The sequence below is a fragment of the Pecten maximus genome, chromosome 2 (genome assembly GCF_902652985.1).
Source record: "Pecten maximus chromosome 2, xPecMax1.1, whole genome shotgun sequence".
NCBI lineage: Eukaryota > Metazoa > Mollusca > Bivalvia > Pectinida > Pectinidae > Pecten > Pecten maximus.
In genome coordinates, this window is record NC_047016.1 from 13279781 (window position 1) to 13294762 (window position 14982).

Below are 14982 nucleotides of genomic sequence, written 5' to 3' on the forward strand. Positions count from 1 at the left end.
ACAATGGAGAGGTGGAGATAACTCTTACCAACGTATGACAATGGACAGGTGGAGGTAACTCTTACCACCATATGACAATGGAGAGGTGGAGATAACTCTTACCACCATATGACAATGGACAGGTGGAGATAACTCTTACCACCATATGACAATGGAGAGGTGGAGATAACTCTTACCAACGTATGACAATGGACAGGTGGAGATAACTCTTACCACCATATGACAATGGAGAGGTGGAGATAACTCTTACCACCGTATGACAATGGACAGGTGGAGATAACTCTTACCATCATATGACAATGGACAGGTGGAGATAACTCTTACCACCGTATGACAATGGACAGGTGGAGATAACTCTTACCACCGTATGACAATGGACAGGTGGAGGTAGTCCTATCATTATGTAGACTGGATTACCTCTCCTGTACAATTCCTCTTCGGAAAGAGGTGCTCATGAATATTTTTGAAGCAATTAAAGCCTAGTGGAGACTAGAAAAACTTAAGACGGGAATCCAGTCTCCCTTAAAAATATAACTGTTAGTGCTTTACACTTGTGGACATCTGTACACTTGTGGACAAGTGGAAATATCTTCCTTATAGATATACTTGTTAGTGTTTTGAAAACTTCATGGACAAGTGGAGATAACTCCCTTTTAAAAATTATAACTATCTAACTGTAATGTAGGATACTTGTGGACAACTGGCAGTAACTCACATGTAAATGTAACTGTTACATCATTGTACCTCCACATATCTACATTGTACCTCCACATATCTACACTGTACCTCCACTATATATATATAGTGTTGTGATGATGGTTAGAACACTTGTGGACAAGTGGAGGTAACTCTACTGGCATGGTAATCACTATTTTCTCTGAAGTTACCCCTAGCTTTTTGTCTTTGTGACAGCCTCAGGAGACGAATACTCAGTTATGTTTGATGACACAATGACAGAGGATGAGATGGAGGAGAAATCCTTCAAGGCAATACTGCCATCAGAGAGTCATCGCAAACGAGCAAAAAAGCATTCGGGAGATAATATGTCTGTTACCTCAGATGAAGGCAGTGTCGCCTCAGGTAGGTACACAATCTGGGGATAATATGTCACCTCAGGTAGGTACACAATCTGGGGATAATATCTCAGATGACGACCGTGTCACCTCAGGTAGGTACACAATCTGGGGATAATATGTCACCTAAGGTAGGTACACAATCTGGGGATAATATGTCTGTTATCTCAGATGACGACCGTGTCACCTCAGGTAGGTACACAATCTGGGGATAATATGTCACCTCAGGTAGGTACACAATCTGGGGATAATATGTCTGTTATCTCAGATGACGACCGTGTCACCTCAGGTAGGTACACAAATCTTGCCATCAGTATCAATGAACACTCAGGTAGAGCTTTTAAACAGTAGAATTTGTGAAATGTTGCCCTATTTTATTTTCAATTACCAGTAAAGTGTTAGGGAAATGTGAATAACGTATGACTAACAAAAACTAGAATAACTTAATTTTTTTGTTATTAGTTAAATAGGTGTTTTAATACAAAACAGTGTTTAGTAAACATCAGATCTTTATTCTCATAACATTTTTTGTTCCTAGTACCCACCACACCCAGGATGTCTCTTGATGACCTCAGCTCATTTTTCACCGGGGAGGAATCCTTCAATAAGTTTACGGAGGAGATGGTCCGACAGTTTATGAGGGAGGAAGAACTGAGGGCACAGCACCAGGTAGGATACTCTATCAGGGATTTTTCTCACTGGTTTTGGAAGGGGCCGTTTTGCCTCATTTTGGGAAGAAAATTGGTGAATAAGGAAAGACATTTTCAGGAGTAAACTGCAAATTTTGGGAATTTGGTTTAAATTATCTAAATCATGAAATAATTTTACTTTGGAATAGGGCCCATTAACAACCCTAAAAAACCTTCAGAAAAGCTCTGTCTATCAAATATCAGTTATTTTAAAAGTCATGTGCAAAATCATATTTCTTCTTGTCTGATGCTCAAGTCTTTTCAGGCTAAGCCTCACCAGCCTGGTTGACTTGTATAGATGGTGACAGGTTGAGATGGCAGTGGTAGAGGGGAGATAAGTCTTGTTTCCAATAAGTATGAACAGTTAGTTAAGGTATATCTATTGTGTTGCCTTACTATGTGATGTATTGTCTTATCTTCAGGGTGCATTGCTACGTCTCCGAGAGAAGGCACTTACAGAGAAGACGAAAGCTGAACTTGCCTGGCTGGACCAGCAAAGACAGAATCTTCGCAACAAGGGCGCAGATGACAACTACCCACAGATCATCAAAAGACAACGCGGACTCAAAATGAGACTTCAGGAACAACAGGTGATGGTTAAGGTTGATTACTTTCTATAGTTAACCCCTGTATGTAGTGAGAACTGGAATGACAGCGTACTGTGAGGGTACCACAGAGAAACTAACGAATCTCACTGAAGTGATAGACAACTAATGCTTTTCATGTTTACTTGGGGAAATAATTATCACACAGTAAAGCTAACTAAAATATATGGTAGTGTTTAAAACCATGTGAAATTAGTCTTAAATGTTTACTGAATATGAAAGGAGAACTATGTTAAAGCTTAATGTTAACTCTTTGGGGCTGTCATTGTAAACTAAAATTTTGGATAATTTAAGCACTTTTTGAGACACTAATATATAGCTGTAACACAAAATTATTAACAGGCCGAAATCAAGCGTCTCCAAGAATCTAACAAGGCAGCTTCTCTAGAGCGACAAAGACTTCTCAAGCAGCACACGGAGATCAGCCGCATGAGGAAAAATACAATAAAGGTAAGTGACATACTGAAAACATATCTTATTTCCAACAATCATACACCCCTCTCCAAATTTTGAGATTGATGGTCAGTAAAAATAACAAGAACAAAATGTATTGAGGAAAATAAATATTAGTGAATTTGAAGGGGTATCTGCTTGCGGACATTGAAATTATGCAAAAATTTGTTATTTAAAAAAGAAAAAAAAATTATTTATTTAGATTTAAAATTGTTAACAGCTATATTATTTTGACATTCATTTCCCATCCAGACCAAGGAGAGGTTAAAAGGAAGTGGACGACTGGGGCGTCCATCAGAGGTGCACACAGAGGACGAGGTTAGCAATGTAAGTCAACTATACATCACTGAATAACTCATGGTACTTATATCTACTGGATGGTGATCTCATCGCCATGTTCCTTATTTCTGGTACAATATTTGTAGTACTTTAGATCTACTAGACGGTAGTCAGAGATCTCATCGCCATGTTCCTTATTTCTGGTACTAGTACAATACTTGTAATACTCTAGATGTGCTGGATGGTGGTCAGAGATCTCATCGCCATGTTCCTTACTTCTGTTACTGACTAAGGTGTGATTTTAGAACAATTCACTTTGGTATATGTGTATAACAGAATGATGATGGAAGTGATGATTGTTTTAGTTTGATGAACACAAAGAAGGGGGAAGTGGACGAAAGAAGAAGGACTATAAGTCAGACTCAGAGATTTACACAGAACCAAAAGTATCACACAAAAAGTCTGTGACAGATGATTCTTCAGCACTCGGCAAACTCAAGAAAATTCATTTTGATGAGAGGTAAATCCTGACATTATTAGCTCACCTGGACCGAAGGTCCGGTGAGCTTATGTCATGGCGCAGCGTCCGTCGTCTGTCCGTCGTCCGTCCGTCCGTCCGTCCGTCCGTCGTCCGTCCGTCTGTCGTCCGTCAACATTTACTTCAAATCGCTACTAGTCAAGAAGTTCTTATTGGATTTTGACCAAATTTGGCCAGAAACATCCTTGGCAGAAGGGGAACAGATTTTGCATAAATGGTGACTCTGACCCCCCGAGGGGCCAAAGGGGCGGGGCCCAATAGGGGAAATAGAGGTAATTTTTTTAAATCGCTACTAGTCATAAAGTTATGAATGGATTTGAACCCAACTTGTTCAGTGACATCCTTGGGGGAAGGGGAACAGATTTTGCATAAATGGTGACTCTGACCCCCTGAGGGGCCAAAGGGGCGGGGCCCAATATGGGAAATAGAGGTAATTCTTTTAAATCGCTACTAGTCAAGAAGTTCTTATTGGATTTTGACCAAATTTGGCCAGAAACAACCTTGGCAGAAGGGGAACAGATTTTGCATAAATGGTGACTCTGACCCCCGAGGGGCCAAAGGGGTGGGGCCCAATAGGGGAAATAGAGGTAATTCCTTTAAATCGCTACTAGTCATAAAGTTATGAATGGATTTGAACCCAACTTGGTCAGAAACATCCTTGGGGGAAGGGGAACAGATTTTGCATAAATGGTGGCTCTGACCCCTGAGGGGCCAAATGGACAGGGCCCCAATAGGGGAAATAGAGGTAATTCCTTTAAATTGCTACTAGTCATAAAGTTATGAATGGATTTGAACCCAACTTGGTCAGAAACATCCTTGGGGGAAGGGGAACAGATTTTGCATAAATGGTGACTCTGACCCCCGAGGGGCCAAAGGGGCGGGGCCCAATAGGGGAAATAGAGGTAATTCCTTTAAATCGCTACTAGTCATAAAGTTATGAATGGATTTGAACCCAACTTGGTCAGAGACATCCTTGAGGGAAGGGGAACAGATTTTGCATAAATGGTGGCTCTGACCCCCGAGAACCCAAAGGGGCGGGGCCCAATAGGGGAAATAGAGGTAATTCCTTTAAATCGCTGCTTGTCATAAAGTTATGAATGGATTTTAACCCAATTTGGTCAGAGACATCCTTGGGGGAAGGGGAACAAATTTTGCATAAATGGTGACTCTGACCCCGAGGGGCCAAAGGGGCGGGGCCCAATAGGGAAAATAGAGGTAATTCCTTTAAATCGCTACTAGTCATAAAGTTATGAATGGATTTGAACCCAATTTGGTCAGAAACATCCTTGGGGGAAGGGAAACAGATTTTGCATAAATGGTGACTGACCCCAAAGGGGCCAAAGGGCAGGCCCAATAGGGGAAATAGAGGTAATTCATTTAAATCGCTACTAGTCATAAAGTTATGAATGGATTTTAATCCAATTTTGTCAGAAACATTCTTGGGGGAAGGGGAACAGATTTTGCATAAATGGTGGCTCTGACCCCAAAGGGGCCAAAGGGGCCAAAGGGGCGGGGCCCAATAGGGGAAATAGAGGTAATTCCTTTAAATTGCTACTAGTCATAAAGTTATGAATGGATTTGAACCCAATTTGGTCAGAAACATCCTTGGCAGAAGGGGAACAGATTTTGCATAAATGGTGGCTCTGACCCCAAAGGGACCAAAGGGGCGGGGCCCAATAGGGGAAATAGAGGTTATTCCTTTAAATCGCTACTAGTCATAAAGTTATAAATGGATTTCAACCCAATTTGGTCAGAAACATCCTTGGGGAAAGGGGAACACATTTTGCATAAATGGTGACTCTGACCCCCCGAGGGGCCAAAAGGGTGGGGCTCAATAGGGGAAATAGTTTTAATTCCTTTAAATCGCTACTAGTTATAAAGTGATGAATGCATGCATGTTCTAAAAACAATTCTTGAGGTCTTTCAGACCTTTAGAGAGTCTGGACTTCATTAATCTTTAAAGCAGTTCGGATTCCCACACTATAACGATATATAGCATTGTTAGAGATTTACAAATAAAACAAATTCAATATGAACATTATTTTGACATTTGGTCCAATCCAACCAGGTGAGCGATACAGGCCCCATGGGCCTCTTGTTTTCTACTGTCATTTAGTTGTGTACTTTCTCACCTTTTCAATATTTTTTGGTGCTGTGAAACAGCCACCTACAGCTAAAATGTCACTCATTTCTATTATCAATCCTGATGAGTTCAGGATGGGACCGACAACACACATCTCAATCAGCAAAGTATTTGTTTGTAATTGAGTAATATGATTCACACTTTTATATGTTTGAAGACATCTGTTTAAGATAAATAAATTATAGAAAAAATGTTGAAATCATAGACAATGAGCTGTTTTATCATTGAGTATTCTGAACTATTTTCTGCACAAATTATTATGCTTGCTGCCTGGTTTGTGCAAGGGGAGGTAACTCATACACAGTCTAGTTGATGCAACATTGGAAAGTCACATCTTGGGTTGATAAAAAAGGCCCTCATCGTTGAATACTGTTTTTACTCTCAGATTTTCCAATTGGCAATCGATAAGTGAAATCTCTGATTTTGATACTTAAAATGAAAGTAGGATACTTCTGATTGGTTCAAACATCATTGATTGGTTCAAACATCATTGATTGGTTCAAACATCATTGATTGGTTCAAACATCATTGATTGATTCTTTCGTCATTTCAAAGAAATCAGTCTACAAAAAAGGCCATGCTTTTGAGCTTGTTGAAGTGATTAAATAAACGGTAAATTAAGTACAATTTCAAAACTTAGGAACCAAAATAAAATATACTGTGACAGTAGTTAATAGGAATCTTCTATGCAGGGAATAGCAATGTTGTTTATCAAGAAACATCACAGACATCACAAGATTAATCGATCCAAGAAATTAATTAATCATAGTAATTGATCAAGTGAGCTTTAAAAAAAGCAATTTTGCATCCTTAAAATGACATGGGATATTCATCAGTAAAACATCCAGGAATGCACTTTAAAAAAAACAAAACTGTCTTTTTATTTCCTGCCATTTTAATTTTACATACTATTTGCTTTTCTTCTTAATTTGATATCTCATGCACAGCACCTATGAGAGGCTTTGGCACTTTCTTTCAAAAAAAAGTTATGTTTGGCAACTGATTTAAAAAAAAAATATGCAACTGCTTTGACCGATATGTTTTCATTTGGTTGTCAGGTTCTTAACAGCGAGAGAACAGAAGTTACTGGACCGACGGAAAAAGGCGGAGGAACTGTTAAGATGGAAGCAGCGTCTGGATCACGAGGAATCCAGAGTGTTCAAGATGGAACAAAAGGCCATCAAGATATGGGAGACACCCGACAACAGACGTCCAGACAAAACACCTGCCAAGGAGGATCGTAGATCAGCCAAGACTCCAGCTAAAACGGTCCAGGATGACAAGGCTGAGAAAGTCCGCCAGAGAAACGAACCAAAAGGTAGAATTATTAGATAACATGTTTGGTTAAAGCAGAAACACTTATGATAGCGACTGGAAGAACAAGATGGCTAGTATTGGAGTTTGACAGTTAAAGCTTTCTATGTCTCAGAACGTAATGGAAGGTGCTTGTTTAATTTTTTTGACTCTCTCGGATGAACATTGAAAATAGATTTCTGTTCAACATATTTTTTTTTCTAGTCTTAATATGTACTTTTGCAGAATCTCAAACTGCCTCAACAATGCAAGAGAGCACTATTGCCTCTGCTAGTGTACTAACTGCCAAAGATGACTCTGTGCGCCGTAGCGTGACCGACACCCCCAGGACTGAGATCGCCAGTGGAAGTGAGAGTTCACCTGAGGAGAGACTTCGGGAGCGTGACAACAAAGCATTCAACAGTGGCAGTGAGAGTTCTATCGTAGAGGAGCTAGCCTCCAACTCTAGTGTGGACGATGGCAGTCCAGCCACACCCAGGGTTCACAAGTACGTCACAATCAATTTTGCTAAAAATGTTTATTATAACATTGAAGTAAACTGCAAAGTTGAATGCCAGATAATTCTGCTGACATTGATTGTGAAAATATAACAAAAATGAAAATTAGATGTAAATTTGAAGTTTAAGGTAGCTGTCAATACCACTGTCATTGACTGCGCTAACATACTTCTTTAATCTTTTAATAATGATAACTGTTTGGTTGTGCAGGTCTCGGTTGTCCGGTGCAGATGACACTATCATCAATGACAGCCAGTACAACAATGATTCCTTCGAAGAGACAAGTGTTCAAGGCACTAGTAGCAAGCGTAGTGGTAAATCACCTCGCTCTCCTCTAGACCGCCTCTCACAAGGTCTCTCATGGCTGTCAGGACGCACAGTCCGTAGCAATGGTAACCGCTCACCTTTCAGCCGTTATCGTAGCTCTGAGAGCGAGTCGGAAGAGTCTATTTCGCACACAGGTAAGTAGTTCATCCAGAAATAATTTCAAATTAATTCTTTTATCAGTTTTTTTCTGTCATGGTTTTGGATAGTTAGAAACAAAAACATCACATCATACTTACTGGAACTGATTTTCACACAGAATCCTACACAGAAACCCAGTCAGACTTCAGTGACTATGAGGGGCGAGTACGTGCCTTAAATGAAGAACTGAAAAGACGCAAAGTGGAGGCAGATAGACTCAAGAAAGAACGCAAGAAGAGGAAAAAAGAAATACTCAAAAACAAAGAAGTAGCTCTGAAGAAACAAATAGAGGTAAAACTGAATTAAACATGTATCAAATAATTGACAATAGTACTTTTACCATTACAACTTCATTGTAGATTTCCATTTTGTTTTATAAATGTATTCATTTCGGCTTCAATAATGCTTTCTGATTGTACATTCTTTATTTATTATAGGCCTATGATAACCAGATTGTCCAACTGAAGGCAGAGTTACAGAAGGAAATGGAACATGAACCAGTTAAGTCTAGTGTTCGGCCTCAGATTAAACAGCCAAAAGTCAGCCCACCAAAATCACGGCCACGGCAGGAAGTCACTACCCCAAGTAAGAAGGGAAATAACTCTTCCATCAGTGAAGACAGCAAGGAAGGCACAGACTCTGCTCAGAGTTCACCATCCATCACAGAAGGTATGAACATGAGCTTTCTAAAATCTGTGATGTATTTTACCGCTCAGTGACTTACTACACTAATGGAGTCAACAACACTGTAAAAAGACTCACTTGGTTTTTAGCTCACCTGGACCGAAGGTCCGGTGAGCTTATGCCATGGTGCAGCGTCCGTCGTCCGGTGTCCGTCGTCCGTCGTCCGTCCGTCAACATTTGCTTCAAATCGCTACTAGTCAAAAAGTTCTTATTGGATTTTGACCAAATTTGGTCAGAAACATCCTTGGCAGAAGGGGATAAGATTTTGCATAAATGGTGACTCTGACCCCCAAGGGGCCTGAGGGGCGGGGTCCAATAGGGGAAATTGAGGCAATTCCTTTAAATCGCTACTAGTCATAAAGTTATGAATGGATTTGAACCCAATTTGGTCCGAAACATCCTTTGGGGAAGGGGAACAGATTTTGCATAAATGGTGACTCTGACCCCCAAGGGGCCAAAGGGGCGGGGCCTAATGGGGAAATAGAGGTAATTCCTTCAAATCGCTACTAGTCATAAAGTTATGAATGGATTTGAACCCAATTTGGTCAGAAACATCCTTTGGGGAAGGGGAACAGATTTTGCATAAATGGTTACTCTGACCCCCAAGGGTCCAAAGGGGCGGGGCCTAATGGGGAAATAGAGGTAATTCCTTCAAATCGCTACTTGTCATAAAGTTATGAATGGATTTGAACCCAATTTGGTCAGAAACATCCTTCAGGGAAGGGGATCAGATTTTGCATAAATGGTGACTCTGACCCCCAAGGGGCCTGAGGGGCGGGGCCCAATGGGGAAATTAAGGCAATTCCTTTAAATCGCTACTAGTCATAAAGTTATGAATGGATTTGAACCCAATATGGTCAGAAACATCCTTTGGGGAAGGGGAACAGATTTTGCATAAATGGTGACTCTGACCCCCCAAGGGGCCAAAGGGGCGGGGCCTAATGGGGAAATAGAGGTAATTCCTTCAAATCGCTACTAGTCATAAAGTTATGAATGGATTTGAACCCAATATGGTCAGAAACATCCTTTGGGGAAGGGGAACAGATTTTGCATAAATGGTGACTCTGACCCCCGAGGGGCCAAAGGGGCGGGGCCCCATATGGGAAATAGAGGTTATTCCTTTAAATCGCTACTAGTCATAAATTTATGAATGGATTTGAACCCAATTGAGTAAGAAACATTCTTTGGGGAAGGGGAACAGATTTTGCATAAATGGTGACTCTGACCCCAAAGGGGCCAAAGGGGCGGGGCCTAATGGGGAAATAGAGGTAATTCCTTAAAATCGCTACTAGTTATAAAGTTATGAATGGATTTGAACCCAATTTGGTAAGAAACATTCTTGGGGGAAGGGGAACAGATTTTGCATAAATGGTGACTCTGACCCCCGAGGGGCAAAAGGGGCGGGGCCCCATATGGGAAATAGAGGTAATTCCTTTAAATCACTACTAGTCATAAAGTTATAAATGCATGTTGTAAACTCAGAGAGTCTGGACTTCATTATTTCTTTAAAGCAGTTGGGATCCCCACGCTATAACCATAAATAGCATTGTTTGAGGTTAACAAACAAAAGGAATTGAACATGAACATTATTTTGACATTTGGTCAAATCCAACCAGGTGAGCGATACAGGCCCTATGGGCCTCTTGTTCTTGACTGAGATTAATGTTTCGTTGTGAACATCTTACATGAATCCAAAGGAGAACTGGACCAGGTTCACAAATGTTCTTATACTTTTTCTGCAACAACATTACCCCATTGTTTGAAACATTTATAGGGGTTATTTAGTTATATACACCTCACTTCTCTGATTTCAGATACAAAACTGAGTTCACCAACGCCAAAGACAGCTCCCTCTACACCATTGACCAAAGCTGGATCATTGGAGAAGATTTCCGAGGCTAGTGAATCAACAATCAGTAGGTCAAGGTCAGACAATACAACACAAAGGTCATTGGCCAAACCATTCAGAAATGATGATACATCAATAAGAACAGAAATATCAGAAGATATTGATGAAAATATTGAAGTTGCAGATGATAGTGTTTCTGAGCGATCAAAATCTGCTCTGTTACATATCACAAAGGAATTACCTTCCCATACTGCACCAAGGTCTGCTGCATCTGTGTCACGACAAGATGATGATGTTAGTTACACCGAAGACTTTACAGCTGACGATGGTGTGTCTGCAAGACTACCTCAAAGTGCTCGTAGTGACATCTCCGATCACACAGAACATAAACAGCGCACATTCACTGATAACATATCAGAGCAAATTAGTGAAATGATGTCAGTGCGTTCTGAGGACTCTCAATTCATACAGTCTCTGGACCTCCAAGGTCGTCAGGAACAGCCTGATGATGGGTACATCGACCAAAAATCACCACGCTCCTCCTACTCTACCACCACAGCCTCACGACCATCAAGTGGACGCTCACAGTCCAGTCAGAACCTGAATGGGTCATTTGACGATTCGGATGTTGAACCGAGTCAAGCATCATCAGTGCCCGTGGGTCGGGGTGACCTCCCATCAAGGTCTGGTGATGGTTTTTACGACGGGGGTGAGATTGATGATGAAGAGGAGACTCCCACAGCTTCACCTCGTGATGGGCCCACAACAGAGATGGACATTATGGGCGACTTTAACATAGGAGACCGCGTCCTTGTTACAGGACCCAGGGGTGTTCGCAGTCCAGGTACTCTTCTGTTCAAGGGCAAGGTCTCCTTTGCCCCGGGGATCTGGGCTGGAGTAGAGCTGGAGGCTGCTGATGGTAGAAATGATGGTTCTCACGAGGGTGTACGTTATTTTACCTGTCATCCCGGCCATGGTGTTCTGGTTCCAGGAGACGATCTCATGCCAGCTCCTGCCATCAGGAGTCCACGTCGAAGTGTTGCAAGTTCACATGATGATGAATCCATCACAACCGATGATCAGGATGAGTCGGACCTCATTAAAATCATCAGTGAAGTAGATAACAGTGTGTCCAATTTCAGTGAAGGATTTCCATCACCAAGATCATCCACTGATAGATTACATCAGAAGGAGGCTCTCACAGACACCATCACTGATCAAATTCTTATGGATGTGGTCAGGGATGACATGAATACTATCAATAGAATTCAGGACAGAAAGGCATCCCCGCCTGCTGTGGCACAAAAACCCAGCAAACGACCAGACAAAGACGGTGCTAGCACACTCCACATGAATGGCAATGTGGACAGTGATGGTGAGAGAGACATCAACCAGAATGATAAGCGCTCACAAATGACGGAAAAATTAACCAAAAACTTACTGAATGATGCAATAAATGACATGATTACAATTCGTAATAAACAACGAGACCGTCAAGAACCTCCGCGTAGTGGGAATCGTGACCAGTTTTCGTCTGGTGAAGAACCCCAGACATTTTCTCCGACAGAGGTTGAGCATATGTGGGGGAGGGGTTCCCCAGCAGATAACCAAGAGAATCCTCCACGCCCAGTCTCCCCAATTCCAGGCAGCACCTCACGAGCAACAAAGGTATCTATCTGTTTAACCTATGAATATTTTTTTGGACAAGTATGCTGTTTTTGTAGTTTACATCAACAATTATCAAATTGTACTACAAGTTGTTTAGATTTCTGTGAGATATTTCATTGCTTATTCGAAGGTGGCACCGTAAATTGAAAGTGCTGATTGAAAGTGCTGTATATAAAATGTTTTACTATGTCATGTTTATAATGCAACATTTTATACAAATTAACGGTTGTTTTGAAAATCCATTTCAAGTTCATACTGTGATCCTTTATTTCATGTTCTGATAAAATTTGGATAAAGTTAAATCACACCAACACTGGAAATAAATACAATTAACAAGCAAAAGTAGAATACTCGTCCAGTTTGAGTGCAGTACCTGTTTATAGATTACACTACAGGCAATTCTTAGAAGCTTAGACATCAAAATTGCACATAAAAGGTTTCTGCTCTTTTATCTATGCACATGAAAGCTGAATGTTTGGCATACAGATAGCATGTGTGACCGGCTACAACTGTTATGTTTATTTTTTACCTTGACCTTCATGCAAGGTCACAGGGGTCAAATGATAAAAAAAAAAAAGATTAAAAAAAAAAACCTCTCAAAATGATATGTTTGGCTCACACTTTAAAAAACCTGTTCTTATGAAGGTGTGTGCAAGGTTTCTAGGTCAAATCATCAAAAGTGACGCAGATATTGCCCTTTGAAGAATTTCCTGCCAAAATTTAAAATTATCCATAAATTGTAATTCAAATGGTTTTTTTTCTTTACTGTGAAGCATAAATACTTGATAATTAGCAAATCTACAGTATGAGGCCAGCTGCAATAGTTATGCAATAAGTTGACCTTGACCAACAAAGTTCAAGGTCACAGTAATCAAATGACCTGTTAAAGAACGGAAGTGAAGAGAAAACACACAGAATTAAAACATAGGCTTAGCATATGAATGTGACCGTCAGATTGATAACATATCCTAGATCATTTTCTTGATGTATATATCTAGTTTTAGGTCAAATACTCTTCTGGATGGAAAGATCAAAATTGTAAATTTCATGGCCCATAGGTATCATTTTTGTCCATGAAGAGGTGCTAAACTTTACTTTAGTTTATGCAGGGAAATCACATTTTGATGGAAATTATTCAAACTTTTTAGAATTATGAGGGCGAAACTATACAACTACATATATTTATTGATGACTATTTAGAAATACATTGTAAATACATAGAAGATAGTTAAATGTCTCAGCTGACCGTTAACAACCACAGGCCTCTTGTTTATATATAATAGCATTAATGTCTGGTTTTTGAAGATTAAAAATTATGTATTTGAAATAGTTCTTTCACTATCGAAAGGTAATTGGTAGAGGCCACAGTTACTATATGTAGTCGAACTGAAACCCCCAAGAAAGCGTTCTTTTGATTGGTTGAAATTCTCAAAAAAATATTTTTCAGGAAACAACAAAAAGTTTACCAATCATCCCACTGTCTCTGTCTGTGAGGGTCAGGACTAAGGGTTACTGATAACTTTAGGTACTGACTATCGGTAAAACATTAAACGAAACATTTTGTTATGTGTACCAACACCATGATGAACTGTGTAGTCACTGGTGATGTACATAAATGTGGTTACAGTATTCTGAGAAATAACATCTTTTTTTTTTATATTATAATATATATTTAAATTTGATAGACTTTTCGTATTTGGACATTTGGTCAGCTTTTTCAATTTTATATGGTATAAGGGGGGGGACAACTCTAGTTAACATAATGAAATGTATCATTATCTTTCTGTCATAGTCCCCTTAAATATTTTGGATGTATTTTGTAATGACTTAAATGTATATAAACACAATATCCTACTTAACAATAATGAGATGAAGGCCATGAAGAAATCTTGCAAGGATTTTCCCTGTAAATGATTCTGTACATTTTTGTATGTAGTCTGAAATCATTAAGTTCAATATGTTATTGTGATTACCTGTCTGTACAGAATTGGTTGTAATAGTATCTGGTACACATTTGTACAACAGCTACTTCCATGGTTTAGTATAGGTGTGGATACCGGTATGTAACATCTGTTGTGGTATAGCCAGCTTCTGTAAGGCACAGCTGGGGACATGTCATTGAGAAATCTTATATCAACTGTCAACAATTTACATCCTTTTTTTATTGACCAGGGTTTACTCAAAATAGTAAGACATTTTATTTTCAGTCAAAGTTGTAGGCTTGGTAGCATGGTGTTTTTTCTTTGTTTACTAAGATGTTACTGCTAGTTAGTCTAACAGGCTGACAATGTTACAGTCTTAAATATGATAGTTAAGAGAATAATTTAACATGTGTATGTAATATGATAGTTGAGAGAATAATTTAACATGTGTATGACTTTTGTGTAACAGGAAGGAAACAAGGAATTGGACCAGGACTTGAATTATCTCCTGTTTGATGATAAGGCAGATGAGTACATCGATGATGATCCAATCATACCGTCTCCAACGATGAACCAGCCCCCTCCTCCGTACCCAGGCCTGCAGCCAGGTCAGTACGCTTATCAGACTTGTATACTTGACATCACAAGTATGGGGTCAAGATCACTGAAGATATATTTTAAAGTAAATCTAGGACATAGTATCACATTCAGTTTTAGATAATTTTAGATAATGGAACTTCTGAGCAACTTCCATCAGAAACATTTACAAAAACAACAATAAATAAAGTATTTTGTACTCATGT

The 14982-nt window shown here is 39.8% G+C and overlaps 1 protein-coding gene across 3 annotated transcripts in view; it reads left to right on the forward strand.

Annotated features, from left to right (window-relative positions):
• Nucleotides 1-14982, forward strand: part of LOC117318089 (centrosome-associated protein 350-like) — a 72732-nt gene that overhangs the window by 56198 nt on the left and 1552 nt on the right. For all 3 annotated transcript variants that reach the window (XM_033873092.1, XM_033873100.1, XM_033873108.1), the window contains 13 exons: nucleotides 913-1080; nucleotides 1612-1742; nucleotides 2185-2352; nucleotides 2710-2817; nucleotides 3073-3147; nucleotides 3465-3619; nucleotides 6839-7098; nucleotides 7320-7581; nucleotides 7802-8052; nucleotides 8175-8347; nucleotides 8494-8725; nucleotides 10555-12257; nucleotides 14649-14787. In XM_033873092.1, the coding sequence (XP_033728983.1) occupies nucleotides 913-1080; nucleotides 1612-1742; nucleotides 2185-2352; nucleotides 2710-2817; nucleotides 3073-3147; nucleotides 3465-3619; nucleotides 6839-7098; nucleotides 7320-7581; nucleotides 7802-8052; nucleotides 8175-8347; nucleotides 8494-8725; nucleotides 10555-12257; nucleotides 14649-14787 (3825 nt within the window). The remainder of the gene's footprint in view (nucleotides 1-912; nucleotides 1081-1611; nucleotides 1743-2184; nucleotides 2353-2709; nucleotides 2818-3072; nucleotides 3148-3464; nucleotides 3620-6838; nucleotides 7099-7319; nucleotides 7582-7801; nucleotides 8053-8174; nucleotides 8348-8493; nucleotides 8726-10554; nucleotides 12258-14648; nucleotides 14788-14982) is intronic.